The 23,528-nt window shown below is 30.0% G+C and overlaps 1 protein-coding gene and 1 long non-coding RNA gene across 4 annotated transcripts; both read left to right on the top strand.

Moving 5' to 3' along the window:
- The first annotated feature begins 12,407 nt into the window (after positions 1–12,407).
- Positions 12,408–19,460, top strand: LOC114273994 (uncharacterized). Of its 3 annotated transcripts, none has more exons than XM_082905898.1 (4): positions 12,408–13,015; positions 13,126–13,483; positions 17,962–18,093; positions 18,989–19,460. In XM_082905898.1, exons 1-4 carry the CDS (start codon positions 12,653–12,655, stop codon positions 19,081–19,083), a joined length of 948 nt encoding a protein of 315 aa, XP_082762024.1. In that variant the 5' UTR covers positions 12,408–12,652; the 3' UTR covers positions 19,084–19,460. The 3 variants fall into 3 exon arrangements, with proteins under 3 accessions (XP_082762024.1, XP_082762025.1, XP_028071643.2); XM_082905899.1 differs by having other exon boundaries at positions 12,446–13,015; positions 19,251–19,460; XM_028215842.2 differs by lacking the exon at positions 17,962–18,093 and having other exon boundaries at positions 12,446–13,015.
- A 1,644-nt stretch (positions 19,461–21,104) lies between these two features.
- On the top strand, positions 21,105–23,228 carry LOC145807525 (uncharacterized). The gene is made up of 2 exons (XR_014350665.1): positions 21,105–21,818; positions 22,917–23,228. It is a non-coding gene; the product is annotated as an uncharacterized LOC145807525 (long non-coding RNA).
- Positions 23,229–23,528: the final 300 nt, after the last annotated feature.

Below are 23,528 nucleotides of genomic sequence, written 5' to 3'. Positions count from 1 at the left end.
CAACAATTTTGTTAGGTTACAATAAAAAAATCGATTTTTTTTTTTTTAAAAAAAATTCGAGGTTAAATGTAGGTGGTAGGCATCCCGTGAGCGAGGCTTGCACTATCTAATTATGTGTTTGTTCAAACTCGGCCCAACTTGAACATTGGGCCTATACAGCCAGCCCAAGCTCAACCTTAGAGTGAATACAAACAAACTAGTTTATATGAAAAATCCTTTAAAAACCAATCAATCCAACATTCCAAAATACATTAAAAATATTATTTCAAGAATTTAAAAAGATCCATAGACATAGACCAAAGTTCAAATACTCCATCAAGCAGTTACTGAAATAAAAAAAAACAGTCACTAAAGAATTGAAACTAAGTTAAATCTTAAAAAATATATGTATTTCTTTAATATATTACACAAATAATAAAACACAAAAACAACTGGGTCGGGTGGAGCTACAAACTTGAATCCCAAGCCCATCTAAAAAATAAATGAGCTTAAAATATTAATCCAGCCCAACTATGGCCCATGGGTATCCAAGTTGGGTTGGGTTGGGTTGGATGGGCCAGGGGCTCATGTAGTTACCTAATTAATTAAGGGTGTATTTGTTTGGACGGACTAGATAATGGGGGATTATAATCCATCGGACTATTAATCCTGGGATACATTGTCCCTGGGCTATTTGGTTAGACTGGATTTATATCTTATGTTTGTTTAGTCATGGGATTAGATGTCTAGATTGGACTATTTTTAGTTATCCAATGTTTGTTTGGGATATTATGGAGAAGGATAAATGCTCAAATGATTATTTTATCCTTTTCAATTATTTACGAAGTAATAGCAATATTAAACATAGCTTTAATATTTTAATTATTTTTAGCTAGATTAAATAAAAATTTATTTTATTTTATTTTTTGCACAATTAAATAAATTTATTTTAAAAAAATTAAATATCAATAAAAATATATGTTATTTTTTTAATTAAAATTTTAAATAAATTTATTTTAAATTATAATAATAATTACATAATGAAATAAAATAAAAACATCTATTAAAATTTAAATAATGAAATTAAATAAAAAATAAACAAAATTTTAAAATAAAACATCAATAAAATATCTATAAAAAATTAAATAAATAAAATAAAAATAAAAATTAAATAAAATTATTGTATTTTTAAATTGAAACATTTAAATTTTATTGAATTTTACTAAATATAATACATAATTAAATGTCAGAAGGCAAAAATGTAATTTTAGTAGCTAATCCCATGGGATGAGTTATCCCATGGTTTCTATTCCACCCCCCATGAGATAGCATAGTCCCACAAATATGGGACTAATAGTCTGGGAGATTATTAGTCCGAACTAAAAAATTCATACCAAACAACGAACTATTAGTCCATCCGGACTAATAGTCCAATCACATGGTGTTATCCTTCAAAACAAGCATGCTCTAAGGGTGTGTTTGATTGGACGGACTGAATAAGGGGGGATTAGAATCCATCGGACTTGAGTCTTGGGACTGTGAATCCCCCAGACTATTTGATTGGATTGGATATGTATCCTGTGTTTGTTTTTTCATGGGATTAGATGTCTGAAAATGACTATTTTTAGTGAATCCAACGTTTGATTGGACGGACTAAATAAGATAAATGAACAAAAAACTATTTTACCATTTTTTAATTATTTATTAAGTAATAGCAATATAAAACATATCTTTAATATTTTAATTATTTTTAGCTAGATTAAATAAAAATTTATTTTATTTTATTTTTTACACAATTAAATAAATTTATTTTTTAAAATAAAATAAAATAAATAAATAAATCAATAAAAATATATGTTATTTTTTAATTAAAATTTTAAATAAATTTGTTTTTAAAAATAATAATAATTAAACAATGAAATTAAATAAAACATCTATTAACATTTAAATATTAAAATTAAATAAAATATAAAAAAAAATTAAAATAAAACATCAATAAAAAATTATTTTAAAAAATTAAATAAATAAAACATCTATAAAAATTTAAATAAAATTATTTTATTTTTAAATTGAGACATTTAAATTTTATTAAATTTTAGTAAATATAATACATAATTAAATAGTACTGGGTCAAAACGGTCATTTTACCTCCTAATCCCAACAGTAAACAATTCCCCCAAAACTACCTCTGGGATAGTATAATCTCCCATATGGGGGATAAGGAGTCCGGCCGGACTCCATATCCGGCGAACTAAAAAAAAAAAAAAACAATGGATTATTCACTCCTTCGGATAAACAATCCGAATAGTGAATAGTCTCCCCCTAATCCTCCAATCAAACACTAGTCTTATGTGATGTACACTTTTTTAATGCACCAATAAATTCTAAAATATTTATTTTATTCCAATACTTTTTAGGAATATTGGCAGACGAAAAAAAGAACTGGATTTATGAGTAACAACAATGATTCATCCCCCCTTTTCCTCCCACCCCCTTTGACCCCCTCTCTCTCTCATTGGTTACATTTTCTTTTTCTTTTTCTTTTTTTTCTTGCTCCTCCAATCACCACCAGCCACATGGCAAAGGGGGTGAGGGGTGACCCCCAAAGGGGGTCCCAAGCATTATTCAATAAATAAGACAGACCCTAAAGTACCTCATTAAGGCTCTGCTTGGGATACACATTTGGGCTAAAATAATCATATAGAACGAAATTGACTATTTTAGGCAAATAGGACAGAATATCACATCCGATCCATAATTATTTCATTTTTTCTTTCACAAAAATCAAAATAGTTAAAAAACCTATTTCACATGAGACTTTTTAATCCAAGACTAAAATAACTAAAAAGTCAAAAAACTAAAAAATCAATTCGCATCCCAAATAGACTCTAATTAATTTACCATCTAACTAATGTTTTTGGTGTAATGGTAATATAAGAACTATTGTGAAGCAGAGTAATGATTTGAATCTCCTCGCCGATTGAAAAAATACTTAATTAAGTGACCATCCAAAAAATTAAAGACAAATGAAAGCAGTCAATTCCGCGTAAAATCTTCAAATTTGACAAAATAAAAGTCGGTTCTGGATCGTTTAGATGAAGGCCCATCCTTCCCAAACTTAGGCCATGTCTGCTTCAATATCTTTCTTCTCCTTTCTTTCTACTTTTTCTTTCCATTTGTTTGTTGTACAAAAAAATTAATTTCTCCAAACAACAATCAAGAAAGTCAATGTCAAGTGTTTCATTTGAATACGTATCTAATTGATATACCCATCAAAACTGAGCCTATACATTTCTTCAATTAGAAGAGACTTAGATGTACCTCAAGGCCCACATTTACTGACTTTAGACTGGGCCTGGTTTTCTTAGGCCTACATTTAGTGTGGGGTTGGTATTGAGAAATTGTTATCTATACCAACCAGCCCACAAACCGAGTGCAAAAATTGATTTCCAACTCTTAATAGGGGTGAGCAGCGGATATATTGATATGTCAAAACTGACCGAATCGAACCGATCCGCCGCATTTTGGACGGATGCGTGATGACAGCAGACGGTTACGGATTGATTTTCTCCAATCCGCCAATCTGGCGGACGGATGGCGGATTTGAGATTCCTATAGCCGCAACCGAACCGCCAAACCGCGAACACCTCTATTAATTTATAAGACTTTGTGTTTTCAGTTTGTTTAAATATTCTGTTTACATTTTCAATTAAAAAAGAGTTTAAATATTCTGTTAAAAAAAAAATTTCAACTTGAATATCTTTTTTGAATTGAAAAAAATAAACGTATTATTTATCGATATTTTTTGGTTTTTAAATCTATCTCTAAAAATAATAAATAAAAAATAAGATATATGCTGGTTGGTTTTTGTTTTCAAAAACAGATATAGATATAACAATATAGAGAAATACAGTCTTTACTACTGCTCTGTTCGTGGTTTTTGTGGTTTGAATTATTTTTATATTTTAAGAACCACAGATTGTAATACTTTATGTGGATGAGGCATGCTGTGATTGTAGTATGTGAATGAGGCATGCAGTGATTGTGATATTCTAAAGTTTCATACTTTCTTACTTTGGATAAGGCATGCAGTGATTGTAATTATTTTTTTAAGTCATTAACTGTAATACTTTCTTTTTTTTCTTTTTTTTTTTTGAGGAAATGCACAAGTTGAATTATGTTGAAAATTTATAAAATTTTAAACCGCCAAACCGATTCGCATTCAGCCGCCAAACCGCCAATCTGCTCAATCCACATCCGCCGAATTGGCGGACGGATGCGGATTGATTTTCTCCAATCCGTCAATATAACAGACGGATGGCGAATTGGAGGTTCCGTGGCTGCAACCGACCCGCGCCCACCCCTAACTCTTAAGACAGCCGAAACAAAATTAATAATCGAAAAGCAAAAATTAGAGGCAATTTTTCTCCTGCTCCTTAATAATTAATGTTTTTCCCTGTCATTTCTATTTTATAAGTTGTAAATAGAAATTACATCAAACACTAACACGTACTTTCAAAACAAAAATCTTAAGAATCATGAATCATTATTCGAAAATTTACCAGAAAGTAAAAGTTTTTCCCTGTCATTTCGATTTTATAAGTTGTAAATAGAAATTACATCAAACACTGACATGTACTTTCAAAACAAAAATCCTAAGAATCATGAATCATTATCCGAAAATTTACCAGAAAGTAAAAGTAAAGCGTATGGTGTAGATTTGAAGTTAGTCAAATGTGGGTCATTCCTACATGAATGTAATCCATTGATTTCTAGGTAAATTTTTTAGGTATATAATGCTGTTTTTAAAATAAAGGGTAAAGAATCATGAATCATTATCCGAAAATTTACTAGAAAGTAAAGTGTATGGTGTAGATTTGAAGTTAGTCAAATGTGGGTCATTCCTACGTGAATGTAATCCATTGATTTCTAGGTAAATTTTCTAGGTATATAATGTTGTTTTTAAATAAAGGGTAAAGAATCATGAATCATTATTCAAAAATGAATAATGATTTGTAGCTCGAAAGTTTTTCCCCCCTAATCCCCCGAATGCTCAAAACGACGTCGTTTTGGGCATTCTATTTTTTTTTTAATTTTTTTTTCTGTAACAGAAGGAGAGAGAGGGAGAATCAGAGGGAGCGGGAGAGAAGAGAGGAGGGGAAGAGGGAATGGAGGGGGAACGGAGAGAGAGAGAGAGGCCCCTCGATCGTCGTCCCGCCGATCGTCGCAGCTCACTCCGGTCGTCACAGCTCAACTCCGATTGTCGTAGGCCCCTCGATCGTCGTCTCGCCGATCGTCGTAGCTCACTCCGGTCGTCACAGCTCAGCTCCGATCGTTGCAGATCGCCCCGCTTCTGCCTCCGCCCCGCCCCGCACTGGTTGATGGCCCCTCCAGTCCTTCTCTTCTTCTTCTTCTTCTTCTTCTTCTTCTTTTCTGATTTTCTTCTTCCTCTGAAAAAAAAAAAAAAATGAAAACGACGAAAACGGCGTCGTTTTCGTTTCGGGGGGGATTCGAGGGAGCTCTTTCGAGCTACCAATCACTACCGATTCAAAAATTTACTAGAAAGTAAAGTGTATGATGTAGATTTGAAGTTAGTCAAATGTGGGTCATTCCTACATGAATGTAATCCATTTATTCCCAGGTAAATTTTCTAGGTATATAATGTTGTTGTTTTTAAAATAAAGGGTAAATTACACTGACATCCCCTGAGATTTCTGTTTAATATAGATTTCTCTTCATATTTAAAAAATTATACTTACCCCATGTCAGATTAAAATAATATATTTGCCCATTAACCTTTATATATATAAAATAATAAAATAATTCTGATATTTTATTCATGTCATTTCAAGATAAATAATAATTATCTTCTTTGGTTTAACTCACACAAGAAAAAAAAATGAATTTTTTTTTATTAATTTTTTTTTAATATTTTAAGCAATTTTTTTATTTTTATTTTTTAGATACACTTAATTTAGATATACTTAAGAAGTATAATATTTTGTGATTTTTTTTTCAAATTCACCAAATACAAAAAAATATAAAAATTCAGTAATACTATAATAAATGTGAATGGCGGTATTTGGTAATACTATAATAAATGTGGGTGAATAGGCGAGACAGAAAAATGATGGTAAAAATAAAAATAAAAAATTCAATTCATATATAAAAAATTATACAAAAAATATCATAAAAATGTTGTGATAGTGATATTGTTGTAAATATAAATCACGTTTATGGTGTGTTTTGTTTTAAAGTGAAAAATTACCATTAAGTTATATCATTGCGTTTGAAAATTTTATATAAAATTTATGTTTGTATATCATCACTCAATAAGAATATGTTCAGATAGAATTTAATAATAAAAAGTTATAGAATGTAGTCATGATGATACGAAGAACAAATGGTAGAAAAAAGATAAAATGGTTATTTAGAAAATTTTAAGACATAATATCAATAATTCAAAGAATAATTTGTAATAAGATTACAAGCCTCATGGTGGAAATTATAATTTTTTAAACGTGAGAGAAAAATCTATATTAAATAAAAATCTCAGGAGGAGTACCCTAAAATAAAAAATAATAAACGATCTAATAAGTTACACTAAATATGGCACATATTTTTAAATTAAAAAATTATAAGTATTTCATAAGTCGTACTAAACATGGAAATAAAAGAAAACATAGTGGTCATAAAAATATCGAGAAAATAAATTTTAGGATGAAATTTGGTTCATTTGGTTTTTGAACAATGACCTATTTATTAGTCCATGTATTCAAAGTAAACATTTTTAGGCTGTAGGATAAGAATCCTCCTAGGGCTAAAAAGCAAATGCATTGTAGGATAAAAATCCTCAAAATAAAAGTTAATAGAGTTAAAAATTATCAGATCAACGCAATTTTTTTAAATAATAATATACATAAAATATTTTATAAAATAAATTATTTAAATTATCAAAACAAGATTCTCGGTAAGTCTACATACCGTAACATAACAGTTAAGTTCACATGCTATTTTTAAGTCCACAAAACATTCGAAGATAGGTCTCATGGTTTTTTCTATTTTTTAGAGTAATCTTACGGAAAAAATATCTAGAAAAAAAAATATATTATTTAAATTCATTTAAGATATGGAGTCCATTATATGAGAGTTATATCTAAAACAGATTTGAATAAATAAATAAAATAAAAAACATACATTCAGTATTTTTAGTTTGAATTTTTTAGATTAAGTTTTTGATAATTAAGTTTTTTAATTTTTTGTGTTTTTTTATTTTTAGTGAATATTTTTAAAATTTTAAACTTTTTTTTTTACTTTTTTAGATGCACCTTATTTAAATGTATCTAAAAAATAAAAAAATTATAAAAAAATATTTTTAAAAATTAATAAATACAAAAAATGTACTGAATTCTCATTTTTTTGTATTTTTTGTATTTAGTGAATTTTTAAAAGATTTTTCACAATTTTTTTACTGTTTAAGTATATTTATGTTAGATATGTCTAAAAATTAAAAAACAAATTGCTTAAAATATTAAAAAAATTCAATAAAAAAAAAAAAAAACACGAAAAACAAGAAAGTAGAATTTTCTGAAAAGTATTTTTGGAAAACTCTAACCAAGAAAAGTTATTTTTCTGAATATATTTTGAAAGGAAAATGTTTGAGATTTTTATAAATTTTTACAATTTAACCCATAATTATGTAATTTGACAAGTGTCAATTTTCAATTTGTTAAACACGCAATAATATGGGATTACCGCCTTTATAATATCATTATGGATGTATTTGTGGATGCAAAATATGAATTTTTAACATTATTCAGTGTGTTTGGTTTGAGTTTTCTGGATTAAATTTTTTGAAAATTGAATTTTTTAATTTTTTAATTTTCGTGTTTTTTTGTTTTTAGTAAATATGTTTAAAATTTTAAACATTTTTTTTACTTTTTTAGATGTACTTTACTTAGATGTATCTAAAAAGTAAAAAAATATGAAAAAATATTTTTAAAAATTAAGAAATACATAAAAATATAAAAAATGTACTGAATTTTTGTATTTTTTTTATATTTTTGGTATTTAGTGAATTTTTAAAAGATTTTTTTTTATAATTTTTTTACTTTTTAGGTGTATTTATGTTAGGTGTGTCTAAAAAGTAAAAAATTTGCATAAAATATTAAAAAAATTCAGTAAAAACAAAAAAAAAACACGGAAAATAAGAAAGTAAAATTTTCTGAAAACTGTTTTTAGAAAATAAAACCAAACATTGTGATTCATTTTGGAAAATGAAATCGGTACACATTTTTACTTTATTTATTTATTTAAATACATCTTAATTCAAATCTCACTCTAAACACGGTTCTAGCACAAGTTTACTCTTTTATTGAATACTTAGCTGCTGTTTGGTAGCACTTACGTTTTCAATTTTCTATTTATATTTATAAAAATTTTAAAAATTCAAATAAAAATTTGTTTGGTAAAATTTTTGATTTATAAATCAGTGGTCTCAGTTTATAAATTTTTGCCAAAAAATGAAAACACAAAAAATGTGTTTCCATTTTGAGTTTTCAGTTTTTTTTTTTTTTACCACCCAACAATAGCCACCACCTGCCACCATTTTCCACCACCGTCTTCACCACCACCACCCACCACCTGCCACCACCACCCACCTGCCACCCACTCGCCACCACCACTCACACCTTGCCGCCACCACCACCGCCACCACCACCACCCACCACCCACCTGCCATCCACCCGCCACCACCTACCACCCGCCACTACTATCCACCGACCGCCACCTACTTGCCACCACCACTCACTACCCACCTGCCACTACCATCCACCACCACCCACCCGCCACCACCACCCACCACCACCACCACCACCCACCACCCACCTGCCACTACCACCCATCACCACCACTACCACCACCACCCACTCGTTACCACTTACCACAAGCCACCGTCACCCATCCACCCACCACCACCACCTGCCACCTACCCGCCACCACCAGTCACCAGCCACCCACCTGCCACCACCACCACCCACTCGCTACCACCTACCACCCGCCACCGTCACCCATCATCACCACCCACCACCCACCCGTCACCACCCACCACCACCAGCCATCCGCCATCCACCTGCCACCACCACCCACCACCCACTCGCTACCAGCCACCACTTGCCACCGTCACCCATCCACCCACAACCACCACCACTCGCCACCTAACCACCACCACCACTCACCCGTCACCACCCGCTATCCGCCACCCACTTGCCACCACCCGCCACCACCCACTCGCTACCACCCACCACCCGCTACCGTCATCCACCCACCCATCCACCACCACCACCCACCACCCGCCACCATCACCACCACTACCACCTACTCGCTATCAGTCACCACCTACCACCGTCACCCACCTACCCACAACCACCACCACTCACCCGCCGCCACCGGCTATCCGCCACCCACCTGCCACCACCACCACCCACCACCTGCCACCACCACCACCCATCCACTTGCTACCACCCACCACCCGCCACTGTCATCTACCCACCCACCCACCGCCACCACCCACATCCACCCGCCACCACCTACTACCACCAGCTACCCACCACCCACCGTCACCACTGTTTTCCGCCGCCACTTGCCATTTCTCACTCTTTTTTATATTTTTAAATATTTTGTCAATTACTAAACGCGTTTGTAGTTTATATTTTTCTAAAAATAAACAAAAAATAAATAAAAATTAATTTATAAAATTTTTATAAATATAAACTGAAAGCATAAACGTTACTAAATACACCCTTCGGTGATGATGTTGATTCTCTAGCCCGTATGAAATTTTCTACACTGATATCTCCACCAGAGATGACGGATGAGACAGGCCAAATCGGTCAACTATATTGGTAGAACTGTTAAGAACAAACCATAACCACCGGAACAAACCATTTGTAGCTAGCTACGTTAAGTGGAAAATTTAAGGCCAAATGGTGCTTTTGTTGATACTTTTGTTTGTTGTTTGATTAAATTATTTATTTATTTATATGGCTAATAAATAACAAATGGCGAGTAAAGTTGAGTAGCTGGACAAACCGTATGGTCCAACTACTAAACCCCAACCACGAGTGAGCTCACCGACTCAACTCACCCACTTTGCCTTGTCTTATTTTAAGGCTATCTATTTAGATTTAAAAAAAAAAATATAAATTATTCAAATTTATCTTGAATTTTGCTTTTAAAATGAGTGTCTAATACAAATTTAAAATCAATCACTCTGCTTCGTTTCTATTTTTAGAATTTACTTTTCAAAAAAATTTATTTTTCCGCTTTTTGTATTTTTTTATTTTTACTAATTTTTTTTAATATTTTAAGTATTTCTTTTTTAATTTTTAAACGCACATAATATAAATACACTTAAAAGTATAATATTTATGAATTTGTTTTAAAAAATTCACTAAATACCAAAAGTACAAAAAAAAAATCAATATATATATTTTTATATTTTTGTGTATTTATTAATTTTTTAAACTATTTTTTCGCAAATATTTTACTATTAGATATGTTTAAGTAAGAGACATCTAAGTAAGGTACATCTCAAAAAATAAAAAAAAAATTGCTTAAAATTTTAAAAATATTCACTAAAAAAAATATGAAAAATGAAAAATTCAATTTTCAAAAAATTGAAACTAAACACACAGAATAATTTCAAAATTTAATTTTTATAATAGAATAATTTTTTTATTTTATTAATTTAAATTTTAAAATTTAGATTTATTTTTAATTTAAATCATTTATCTATTTATATTAAGTAAAACTAATAAAAAATTAATATTTTAGACATTTTATACACACTAATATTAAATTTAATTATTAAAATATTTTTTAAAATTAAAATCAAACTAAATAAAATTACAATAATCAAAATAATATTCTTTACCGTCGAAAAACAAATTCAGTATGATAGCCCACTTTTTTTTTCTTTTGTTTTTTGAACTAGCATGATAGCCCACTTTACTTTTGGTATTTTGTGACGTGGTAGGACAGTATTGGCTATCCGAAAATTTTACTTTCACGGCACCGACCTTAATACCTTATTGGGGGGGGGGGTTTTAAATTACAATTTGCACCCACTACATTTTGTACGGAATTTCATTTTGATTTTTATACATAAAATTGTAACAGTTAATTTCTTTTATTTTTTTTTTTTATCAAATCCCACTTTAATTTCTATAACATTTTTTTATCAAATGTTAACTTGTCACTTTTATTACTCTATTATTTAAGTTTTTAACAGAAATAAGGACAAGAGAAAAAAATCGTTCTTATTTTTCATCAATATACACTTTATTTTATGTAATAAGTATGTGAGATTTATATAATATATATGTGTGTATGTGTGTTCATATACTGAAAATTAGAATGAATAGGTAAGAAAATAAAGCTTTTGAAATAAAAAAATATAGTAGAGAAATCGAAGATTTTATTACTTTGGAAAACATAATTTCACTATTCTAATTTTTGCAAAACCCTAATTCATCTCCTTAATCATTCACAATTTACATTTTGTTTTAGCTTAATACAATCAAAATTTGATATAAATTTTGGAATGAAATATGTATAGATGGAAAATTTGTTTGATTTTCTTCTTTTACTCTTATTTTGTAGTCATATGCTTATCACATTACTGATTTCTGTTAAAGACTTATACGATGGAGTAACAAAAGGGAAACATCGACACTTGACTAGAAGTGTAAGCAGTTGATTATCATGATTTCATAAGTGCAGATAATTAACTATCAAGATTTCATGTGTAAAGACCAAAGTGAGATTTGACCAAAAAAAATAGAGATTGATTGTCACGATTTCATGTGTAGAAATTAAAGTGTGATTTGATACAAATTGTACGGGTGCTAAATGTAATTTATCCAAACTTATGGCCATAATCAAACAAAAATACTTGGGACCCCAAAGTTGGGGATCCTCATAACTCCCAAAATGATGTGAATCAATAATGTGTTTTTGTTTTTTATTTTTTTTCTTTCCTTCCTAAACCAATCATAAGTGAGTGAGGTTGTATTTTTTGGAGTCTATATATTAATAGTCTTTATATTTGATTATCAACAATGCTACAAACCCCCCAAAACACGGTGCAAGGATCCTTTTGTCCTCAAATAACCCTATCTTCTTGTCTCAATTCACTTATTGTCATTGGATCATATGAGAATATCAAGATGTAAAAATCTCAAGACATATCTAATGGTTATAAGTGAATTGGGATAGATGACAAGATTATTTAGGAACAGAGGATCCTTACACCAAAAAACACAACCTTCAAAATCCCCACTCAATAATAATTGATCCAAAAAAAAAATAAAAAAAATCAATAATTAATTCACATCATTTTAAATGCCATAAAAATCCCCAACTTTGATGTCCCAAATATTTTTGTTTTGTTTTTCCAACCATATGTATACGACTCTTTGAATCAAAAAAAAAAATATATATATATATATGTATACGACTCTCTCTCTCTCCCCCCTACTCCTTTTAAGCATTAGAATTATTTGTCTTCTTCAACGAGATTGGGACACAAAAAAAAAAAAAAACTGGCCACCTGTGTTTTCCTCAACCTTATGTAGATAACCTCTTCTTTTCATCAGTTGGGAAGTTGGTAGTTATGGCTGTTGAGTTCCATGGGAGACAGAGGTTGCTTCTTTCAAAGCTTCTCAACGACGATGATATTCTCTCGGAGGACCGGCGTACCACCCAGACCGGTTCACCTTTTGGCTCCTCTTCCTCCGGTTTGAGCTCACCATTCGGGTCGGACCTCTGCTCCACCGAAACAGAGAGCAGCGACGATGACAACAACAGCGATTTCATTGCTGAGTTGACTCGCCAGATGGCTGATTACATGCTTGAAGAAGACGATGAAAGATTGGGCTCCAAAGACCAACATGGTGAGAGAATTCATAGCACACCCAAACTCAATAAACCCACATCGATCCCTGCTTTTTGTGATGATCAAACACGACCTGTTCATGTAAGATTAACAATCTCTACTCTTTTGTTTTTTCGTTTTCGTTTTTTTGTTTTTTGATTTTGATACTATGAATTACTTAGCTTTTTGAGGGATTTGAATTTTGTTTGTAGTTGTATAAGTTGGAGAATCAACCGTCGATTGCAAGTTGGGGAAGACGAGTGAAGAGGACCGAGTTGACTCACCAACTTGAGCAAAAGCAACAAGTTCATCATCAAAAACCGCACCACATGCAAAGCAGAGGAAGAAGAACTGATGCTGAAGGCGGTGGTGGTGGTGGCTTTGGATCACCGGCGGCTACGGCGGCTCCACCGCTGCAGCAGCGTCGGCGGCAAGTTGGTTCGGGTTCGGGCATGAGAGCAGTTTTCCTTGGCGGGCCCGGTTCAAGAAGTGGGTCTTCGGGTACGGGCGTGTTCCTTCCACGTGGAACCGGCAACCCATTGGACGTCACTGTCAGCAAGAAGAAATCAGGTATTTATTTACGGTTGGGATAAATTTGCCGGTAATTTTATCATCGTCAGTTAAATAAAAATAATAAAATAAATTAGATGGTCTTTTTTTTCCTCTTCTTTCTACTCTCTCTCTCATTAATTTTGGGAGGGGGGGTTTGGAAGTGTGATTTGGACTAAAATAATCAATAAAAATAAAATAAAATAAAATAATAAATAAAATAAAATATTATATTTAAAATATTATTATTTTATTTTTTTTCATAATTATCAAATCAACTATTAAAAAAAATTCAATTATCATTTTAAACATAACTTTTTTAATCAGATTAAAATAGTTAACAATCAACTAAAATAACATATTCTCAAACAGGACCTTAATCATGTAATATTTATCATTAATTATTTATTATTAATTAATAATATCACTATATATGTATCATTATTATAGTATATAAACCTTTTTTCTTTAATTTATTTTTTACTTAAATCACGTCATTTTAATGGTGGATTCATCAAAAGTGAAAAAAATCAAATTTATTTAATTAATACATATCAACAAATAATTGTGTTTTTCAGTTTAATATAAAATTTGAATAATGTTATACTTTGATTAAAAAATATTTTTTTATAATAATTTTTTTTTTCTCATATACTTGGTTTATATTGGTAATAGGTGGGAAACTTTATTAATTTTAAGGGGGATTTATAAATCAGTGGTACTTTTATAAAATAATTATTAAATTAATAAACAAAAATTATAATTTTAATTATTAAAGTGTATAAAGTTTATCATGAATTTGTAATTATTTTTTAAAATAAAAACTAATTTGTTATTTTTCCTAATTTTAATGTCTGTGCTCAAATGTTTTTAGATTTTTTATGAAGGAAAAAAATGAAAGTTGGTTGTTTGTTCTAAGAAAAAAAAAGGTAAAAGTTTTCACATTTTTTAATAATGATTTCACTGAGTTAGCAAGAGTCGTTAACGTTGTTGTTTGTTGTTGTTGTTGTTGTTGTTCTGGTTGTTTTTCTAATTCAAAGTCATTATGTAATTAATTACTCACACCAAAATTATTTTTGGTTTCAATGGTGAAAAATTATTTTCAAATAAAATTTTCATAGAAGAAAAATGCACACCAGAAAATTTTGATTATTTGAAATAATGGCTTTGTTTGGTAGTTGACTATTTTAAATGGCTATTTGACTTTTTTGTTATCTTAGCCTAACTAAAAAAGTTATGTTTGAAAAGTTGGTTGAAATTTTTTTTTGTAGTTGATTTGAAAATTGTAAAAGAAAAGATAAAATGATTATGCGTTGGATATAACATTTTGTCTTAATATTTGTTTTAGACTATTTTATTTTTTAGTAAATTATTTCAGCCCAATTCTCTTTCTAAATAAGTAATTTAGACAAGTCTTTTGACTCGAAATCTGTCACAATTTTTATATGATTTTTCTATTTATATATTAAAAAATGATGATGTGTGATCTAATGTTTTAAAAATTGGACCCGTTAGCGAACCGGAAAAGAGATCGGGTGGACGGGTCACCAGTTCAACCGTCGGGTCAAAGCGTTCGAACCGTGACATCATAATTAATATTATATAATTAAAAAAATATAATTATAAATTATAAATAAATAAAAACATATATAAATACTCAAATAAAAATAAAAATTGTTGCATAGCATTTATTAATAATATTTAATAAAGTCATAATTGATAATTGAATGCTAGATTTAATTTTGGAGGGAAATGAAATTTTCAACTCTCCATCCAATCAATATGATTCAAATAATTTGATTGAATCCCACATAGAATTTTGTAGGTTCTCTTTGAAAAATCTTTTCTTATAAATAGCAATAGACTTTTATAATCTCCTCAAGCTTCCAATGAAACTCCTTCTTATGAGAGGAGATTCATGAAGTAAGAATTTTTAGTCAAAATTTTAAAAAAATATATATATATATAAGAAAGAAAGAAAGAAATAAAAAAAAAAGAGACAAAAAGTTAAAGACAAATTTTTTTTTTAAAAAAAAGAAGTATATATAACAGAACTGATCGGGTCTCAAAACTTGGTTTAGGTCGCTGATTTTGGTGGTTTGACCACCAGGTCAACCAGTTTTTCAATTTTACACCTGTTTTGCCCTTAATTTGGGTCTAGAGGATTTTTCGGACCGAAACAAAACCCGATTCCTAGTCCAACCGGTTCGACTGGCCGATCCGATCCTGGTTTGGGTTTTTAAACAATATTGTGATCTACTAGAATTTGCAACTTATCACCCTATTTAGGCTTGGTCTGGGAGGTGAGTTGATTTTATGATTTTTTTACTATAGTGTAGGCTAAAAAGTTTTGTTTGGGTTAGATTTTTTGAATTTTTTTTTTACTTTTGTGAGAGAAAAAAGTGATATAATTGTGATTTGGATGTGACATTTTATCTTATTAATTTTTTAATTTATTTTATTTTTTTATAACTATTTTAGCCTTTTAACTTCCTAACCCAGCATGCCAAACGACGGTTTATAATTGAGAAATGGCAAATAAATAAAATTTTTGCCTCAAAAATTTTATTTGAAATAATATGGTACTGACATTTTTAAAAATTTGAATCATGAAAATTATATTATTTTATATCCAAAATTTCATATAAAAACTTATTTATTACCGCATTACTTATTTGAGTTTCATTATTTACACTTAGATCTTTTTTTGAGAAGTGGCCTTATACACCAGTTTATTGATTTTTTATTTTATTTTGATCAAATTATCTTTTTATTTTTTTTTACGTCATTTCATAATAATTATGTTTATTTAGCACTTAATTATGATTTTATTGAAAAGTAATTTTACACATAATTTTGTTTACCTACTTTTGTATGAAATAATATGAGATCATTATCATTATGTTTGTTGATATTTTTCACTGTAGAATATTCAGCTGTTTATGTTTGGTAACTATTGGCCAATCAAATAAGTCCAACCAAGAATCTTACGTCAAAATAAAGAAAACAAAGCTGGAATCTTCCTCTCCGGGCCCACTTTAATGTTTCATAAATAGAAAGCAACAAAAACAAAACTGAACAAAATAGTCTAATGCTCATAAAGAATTATATGTTACAATAATTACTAGTGTTGTTATTAGTTATTCATAAATTATTTTGGACCTCTTAATTTTTATTTATTTTTATTATAATAATAATCTCAAATAAAATTATTAAAAATGATATCATTAATTTTGAGACACCTCATCTCACAATTAAATCAACACACTATTACATAATGAATTAAAATTTATGAGAGCACTCACCTCTATCACCACCCATCTATCTTTCCCAAATCTCACCTTCAAAACTTACTCACCTCAAAACCTTGAAAACTCTTTGGCGGTAATATTCCGATGATAACGGTAGCAACCATTTGATTATTCACACTTCTTTGGCAATCATAATGAGTGAAATTTTTTTCGACAACCACAATTTCATGAGACGAGAGGAGTATAACAATAAAAGTTCAAAAGAAATTCATAGCTTTTATTGTGTTCTTAGTTCAGAGGAGATTGATCTTATAAGAGTAAGTTTCTTAAAAAAAATGATAAAAATAATAAAATCTGTTCGTCATTTTTTCGGGATTGAACTCCCGAACATATGACCGAAATTTAAAAACACAGGCCCGGACATTATTTATTTGTTCGAAAACCAGTAACTGAACATTTATTATTTGTTCGGGAACTAGTAACCGAACATTAATCACCGAAGAAAAGAATGAAGCGGCAGAGAGAGAGAGAGAGAAAGAGAGCAGAGATAGTAATCACACTTGACTCTTCTTCTTCGTGGGTTTGGTTAGGGTTTTTGAAAGAGAGGTTTTTTTTTTTTAGTGTAGGGAGTGTGCATTCAATTGAATTGGTAAAATGTTTTCACAAGGATAATTTTAATATTATTTGAGAAGAGAAAATAAATTTTAAGAATTTCAAAACTTATAAGTGAAGGTTGAAATAAATGGAGGGTTCAAAATAATAGATTGGGGGCTAATAACACCACTCATAAATGTGCATTAGGTTTTATTTTAATTTCATGTTTCCTTGATAGATTAAGTCTCCGTTTGGGAAGTGGGTTGGCTTTTTGACTTTTTGACTTTTTTAACTATTTTAGCCTGGGCTAAAAAGCTTGGTTTGGGAAGGACTTTTTGGCTTTTTAACTTTTTTGACTTTTTTTGTGAGAGAATAGTGTAATGATTATGGATTGGATGTAATGTTTTATTTTTTGTGGCTAAAATAGCCTATTTTGTTTTTTGTGGTTAAAATAGCCAAAAAAGCCCCAAACTCTTCTTGCCAAACGAACCCTAGAATGAATAATGAAATTTATTAAATTAATATAATAATAACACAAAAAATATGATATATATATATATATATATATATAAATAATCACATTAACATTGTTATACGATAAAAACTTCTTTCTTGATATTTGATCAATCAAATTATGTTGTGTGGTTTGATCAGGTTGTTCGACGGTTCTTATTCCTGCAAGAGTAATGCTAGCCCTCCAACTCCACTTCAAAGAAATGAAAACTCAGCGTAGTGGGTCACAATTGAATACTTGTGTAGGCTTTAATAGTCCCCCAGTTCAACACGGTATTTGCTCTTACAAATTTCTTTTTTTATAGAAAAAATTACACAAAATGAAAAACATAGATGTAAGACGTAATATTCGTAACTATATTTTAGCAAATAAAATATTTTCATATATAATTACAAATATTTTATCTCATATTTATACATTCTAATTCTTTTTATTCAAGTGTTGACTTTTTCATTCTCCCAGTCTCTGTTAAAAAACACACATTAAAATTTCAAGTAGCTTTGACTTACAAGGTAAATAAGGTCTTATTCGGCAATTTTCAGTATTAGTTAAAAAATTATTATAAATTATCATATCATTTTTTTTGTATATTTTTTTTATAAAATTAAAAAATAAAAAAATTATTAAAATAACATATTCTCAAACGAGTTAAATTTAAACATATTTTAAAATTCTTGTTAAAAAAAAACATATTTTAAAATTTATTAAAATTTTAAATTAAACTTAAATAATATATTACTTACCACTTGTTTATGGTCCCGTTTGGTAGAGCTGCGAGAAAGTGATTATAACTTATAGTTTAACAGCTTACAGCTTATAGCTTATAACTGTGAACATAAGCTGATTTTTGATTTATAAATTAAGCTTCTTCTCCCTCACTCAAAGAATAAGTCGATTTTTAACTTACAAAAAGTTATAAGTTGTATTGTTAAACTGAACCAAACACATCAAAATAATTTAAATTAAACTAAAAACTGAAATAAAGTAAAAATAAGTCTTACCAAACCGGCCTATAACCCTATTCCAAAGTCCTTCACCATCCCATGATCAAGTAAAAAAAAAAAATTATTTTATGGTAAAAAAATAATTCAGTACATAAAAGAATAGAGAGAATCTGGGCAGAAGAATCTATTGAAACTAGCGTTTAATCTAATTATTGTTGTGCAGATGTTGAGAGGTTAGAAAGGAGTGACTTGCACTCAGAGCAAAAGGGAGTGGCGAACCATCAGGAGATAGGTCTCCCTCATGAATGGACTTATTGACTTCACCAACCATGCCATGCCTTGATTGGACAAAGAATAAACAGTCACTCAGACATACAAAAATATTCAAAAATAAAATAAATTAATATAGTTCAGATTCAACATTTCGCACTTGAAATGAATCTAAATTATATTTGTTTACGTTTTTGGATCTGAATCTCTGATAGGTAGCATTACTGAAGACAATAAGGAGAAGGGGATTGTCTCCATCTAATCGTGGAATCTTTAGGAGAACAATAATTGATGTGGAAAAAACATAAAAGTCAAATTAAAAGATGATTATGGTTGGAGGGATTGATATTAAAATCCTTTGTAATAAATTATTAAGCTGTCAGCAACGTGAGTTGCTTGTGCTAATGGAAATCTATGTTTGCCCATTTTGGTGAGCTTTCTATTTTTTGATTAATTTTATTTTTTTAAAAATTAGCTAATTTGATTGATATTGAATGGATAAGACTCATTTATTAGATAATTTTATGTAGTTGACAATCATGGTTTTGTCATATATTGTAGTAATTATTAATAATTTTTATAAAATGAATTAGCATCTAAATCTAAATCCTTCTTTTAAACGTTTAATAAGTCATCATCTTGTCGAGAATATTTCAACATTCAAACACAAAAAATCTAACCACGTAAAATAAATTCTATAGCCTAATAAACATCTCACTAGGAGGTCAAGTTGGACTTCTCAACTTGTGGGAGCTTTTTTATTTTTTATTTTATATATATATATATATATATGTATATATATTTGTTTAAAGTCTAATTATTCCATTTTAAGAGTTTATTTAATACTATTATGTTTGTATTTTTTAAAATTTATTATACTTTATTTTACTAAGATATATTGTAATATATATAAATTATTATTTTTTTTTTCAAACGTTAAAAGTTATAGTTTAATTTATCTTTCTTTTTTTTTTTCTTTTTCCCAAGCCCCTTCATAAGTTGAACCAAATTAGTTGGTCCCTAGTAGCATTTGGCACTTGTCTACTTCCGATGTCGACATTGTTCATGTGACGCAAGTATTAAATTAATTTTGTACTTTTCGTTGGAAAAAAATTTAATTATTTGTACTTGATTCAATCAATCAATATGAAAAAATTATTAGATACTTATAGATCTGAGATTATTTACAAAATACTTTCGATTATTGAAAAATTACAATACATACTAAATGAGTTATCATTTTCTTTTAATTATTTACCAAAAGTGAATCAATATGTCTTGTTTTTAAAATTTTGTACTAGACAATTTTACGTAATGCTATAATACCGTTAAATAATTAATCCAAATCGGCGGTCTCTAAGAAACTCACGAGAATTCAAATTCCTTATTTTTAAGGACTTGTTTGGTCAATCACTGTTCATTTTTTTAATCTTTCACTTAGCAGAAATCAGTTATTACAATAAGTTCTAAAGAAAGAGGTGTGTAAAGTTTTTATTTCTTTTTTATTTTCCAGATTCTACATAACAATTAAAAACGATAAAAGGACCTGAAGAAGATTCAAATAGATACCATCCCCATCGTTGGTATTCATTTGGACAACTTTCACTAGAAACCAACCTTATAATGATGAGTTGCAATAATGCATGTGTCATCAATTATTAGACAAATTCAACATGGCATTGGAAAATATAATTAATATACCATAGTTTATTCATTTGTTATTATCTATTCTATTTGGGAAAAATAAAAAAGTTGCAATTTTTTTCGTATCTTTTTTATCATTGGTGAATTTTTTAAAATTTGACAATTTTTTTTAAACTTTTCTGTAGTCTAGAATTTTCAACCTAGATTAGATTTTAAAAGAGCAAGTTAGGAGAGAAAATTCAAAAAATTGTAGAGCAACTTCAACTCCAAAATTAAATGTAAACTCAATATATTTTCAACAATTAATCGATCTAGTTCAGTTAGACACTTTTGAATAATATGATATAGGTAGAATGGTAAATTAAATATGGCATTAAGTGCAATTGATTTATGATTAACTTCAAGGATACGTTATTGAGGTTTCTTATAATAAAGTTGGAAAATGCTATAGACCCCAAATAATTTATCAAATTTTCTGTGATGACCGGATTCATAATTCACCTCGTCCTCTTTGAGTTATGTTGAGTTTACTCTTATTGGAGTGTTGGGTTTTAATGTGAGGTCTTGTCGACCGTTGGGTTCGTTGTTTTTGAAAACTTTTTTCAAGATTCTCATTCTTATTTGTTTCAATTCCGAGTTTCACTTGTTTCAGAAGGTGCGAGGTTAGATTTGGGGTGTCACAGGTCGAGCTGGAAAATTTTATGGCTAGGTGGCAGAACCGCACGTGCGGGGGCTTGCGCTACACGTGCGGAGAGGGGGTCGCATGTACTAGAGGTGAGGCTGCACGTGTGGAGAGGAGGTGTAGGAGAGAGTGCCGCACGTGCGGAGATGAGAGCCACACATGCAAATGGGGGTGCCACACGTGCAGGATAAAGCAAAATCTACTTTTTCCTTCTTTTTGGACCGAGTGTATATCACTTTTTGTATATATCTCTCTCTCTCTCTAAAAACCCATTTCTCTACTTTTTGTATATATACCTCACAAATTCCTTGATTTCTCCAAATCCATTAACATTTTGACCCTAGTTCCTTCATCAAAATTGGAGAACTCGTCGAGGGTTATGTTGTGTGCGGTGGAGATCGCGTTTCGACACCTTTGATTTTGGGGTTTTCTTCTCTTTTTCCTACAAGAACTTGAGGTAGGGATTTTCTTTGAGTCATATATGTATATTTATATATATATTTTTACTAGTTATGTTGTTGTTGGAACTTCTCCTTGTTGTGTTGAACTTGATTTTTGACTCAGGAGTTGTGGATGATTTTAAATGTGGGTTTCCAAAATGTTTTATAGAAACCCTTGAGATTTTGAGCCATATTGTTATGGAGAAGTGTTATCTTGAAATAATTGCTTTCAAAATAAAGAGGAAATCTTATTTATGGAAACCTTAAAAATTTGGGAATTTTTTTGAGGAAATGTGGTGATGTTATGAAATTGATATTTGATCAATATTATGATAAATGTTGAAATGAGGAATTTCATGGTATAAGAGAATTAGTTGATTGGAAGTTTGTTGTTGAAAATGTGATATAGTCATGAAATGACTAATTTGTTGAGAATACATGAAGTGTGGAAATGTTGCTAGTCTTGATGGATTTAAATGAATATATGGTTATCTTGTGAAATTGCATTGGAAAGAGAAATGGGGATTGTGATCACAATGGAAAAGTTGTGTGGAAGAATTAAAAATGGAAGAACATTATATTGCATAGACAATTGTTGCATTGGCATTTTGATTCATTTGGTTGTTACAAATTTTTAATTGAGATTTGAAACCTTTGCCTTGAGAAAAGAATGTTTGTGTGGCTCTCATGGATTTGTTTATGGGGTAAATATTTTGGTAAGTCCGGATAGGGGGTATAGATGGAATTGATTAAATTGGCCTGAGTGTCCAAGGTGAAAGACCGAAAACACGCGCGGAGGAGGTAGTGCCTTCCGGTTAGCTACCGGTAAAGTGGGGGTTTTGGTAGTGTTCGTTATGCCTAGTTACAGACACGAACTTAGGGATTACCTAAATCGTATTTACTGCTCCTTTTAACTTGATTTAAAATTGTAGAATTTTGTTGAAATTTTAATATTTCATTGTGCATGGTGGTTTTTTTCAAAAGATGAAGATGCTACTTTCTTTTTGAAAGGCATGGCATAACATGTGTATTCCATTTCATGAGACTTATATAAAATGTATATACTTTGTTAAAAATTTCTTATTGGGTTTTGTGCTTATCCTATGAGATTTTAGTGCAGAAAAAGATGTGGTGATTCCGCCAAACTAAGGGCGTGGATATGTATGTTGAAAGCACAAGACTCTTGTTTTATAGTAATTGTATTTTTGCAAGCCAAAGACTATATTTGTATGGTTTCGAGCAACCATTTTGTGTAACCGGCCTTAAGTCTTGGACTTTGTAGCCCATGAGGGCATTTGTTTACTTTTGACTGATTATTTTACATGCTATAGATTCATGTACTAAGGTTGATGAATGTATATTCGCATATGAAAACTTTTTAAAATCTCTCTTGATTATATATATGCAAATGTTGGAGATTTGGATCAGACATGTTTATTGGAAATTTATTATTATTATTATTATATTATTTTTTGGGGGCGTTACATTTTCTGTCAAACTTCTCACATAGGTGTGGGATCCACACAAATCCAAATGTGTGTGGGTCCCACACCCATGTGAGAGGTTTGATAAAAAATTTAGTAGATTACTTAGGATCCCTAGCATAACCCAATAAAGTTGACAGATTAGATACAATAATATTTGATTGGGTTTGGATTATTTCAAGTTGGTCATCTCAACTTGAGAGAGCGTTTGGGCTTGAAGAATCTATTTTGGAGCCGATATCG

The sequence above is a fragment of the Camellia sinensis genome, chromosome 14 (assembly GCF_055761805.1).
Source record: "Camellia sinensis isolate YWXY chromosome 14, ASM5576180v1, whole genome shotgun sequence".
NCBI lineage: Eukaryota > Viridiplantae > Streptophyta > Magnoliopsida > Ericales > Theaceae > Camellia > Camellia sinensis.
Note: the sequence above shows the minus strand (reverse complement) of the source record. Positions and strands in the feature narration are given on the sequence as shown.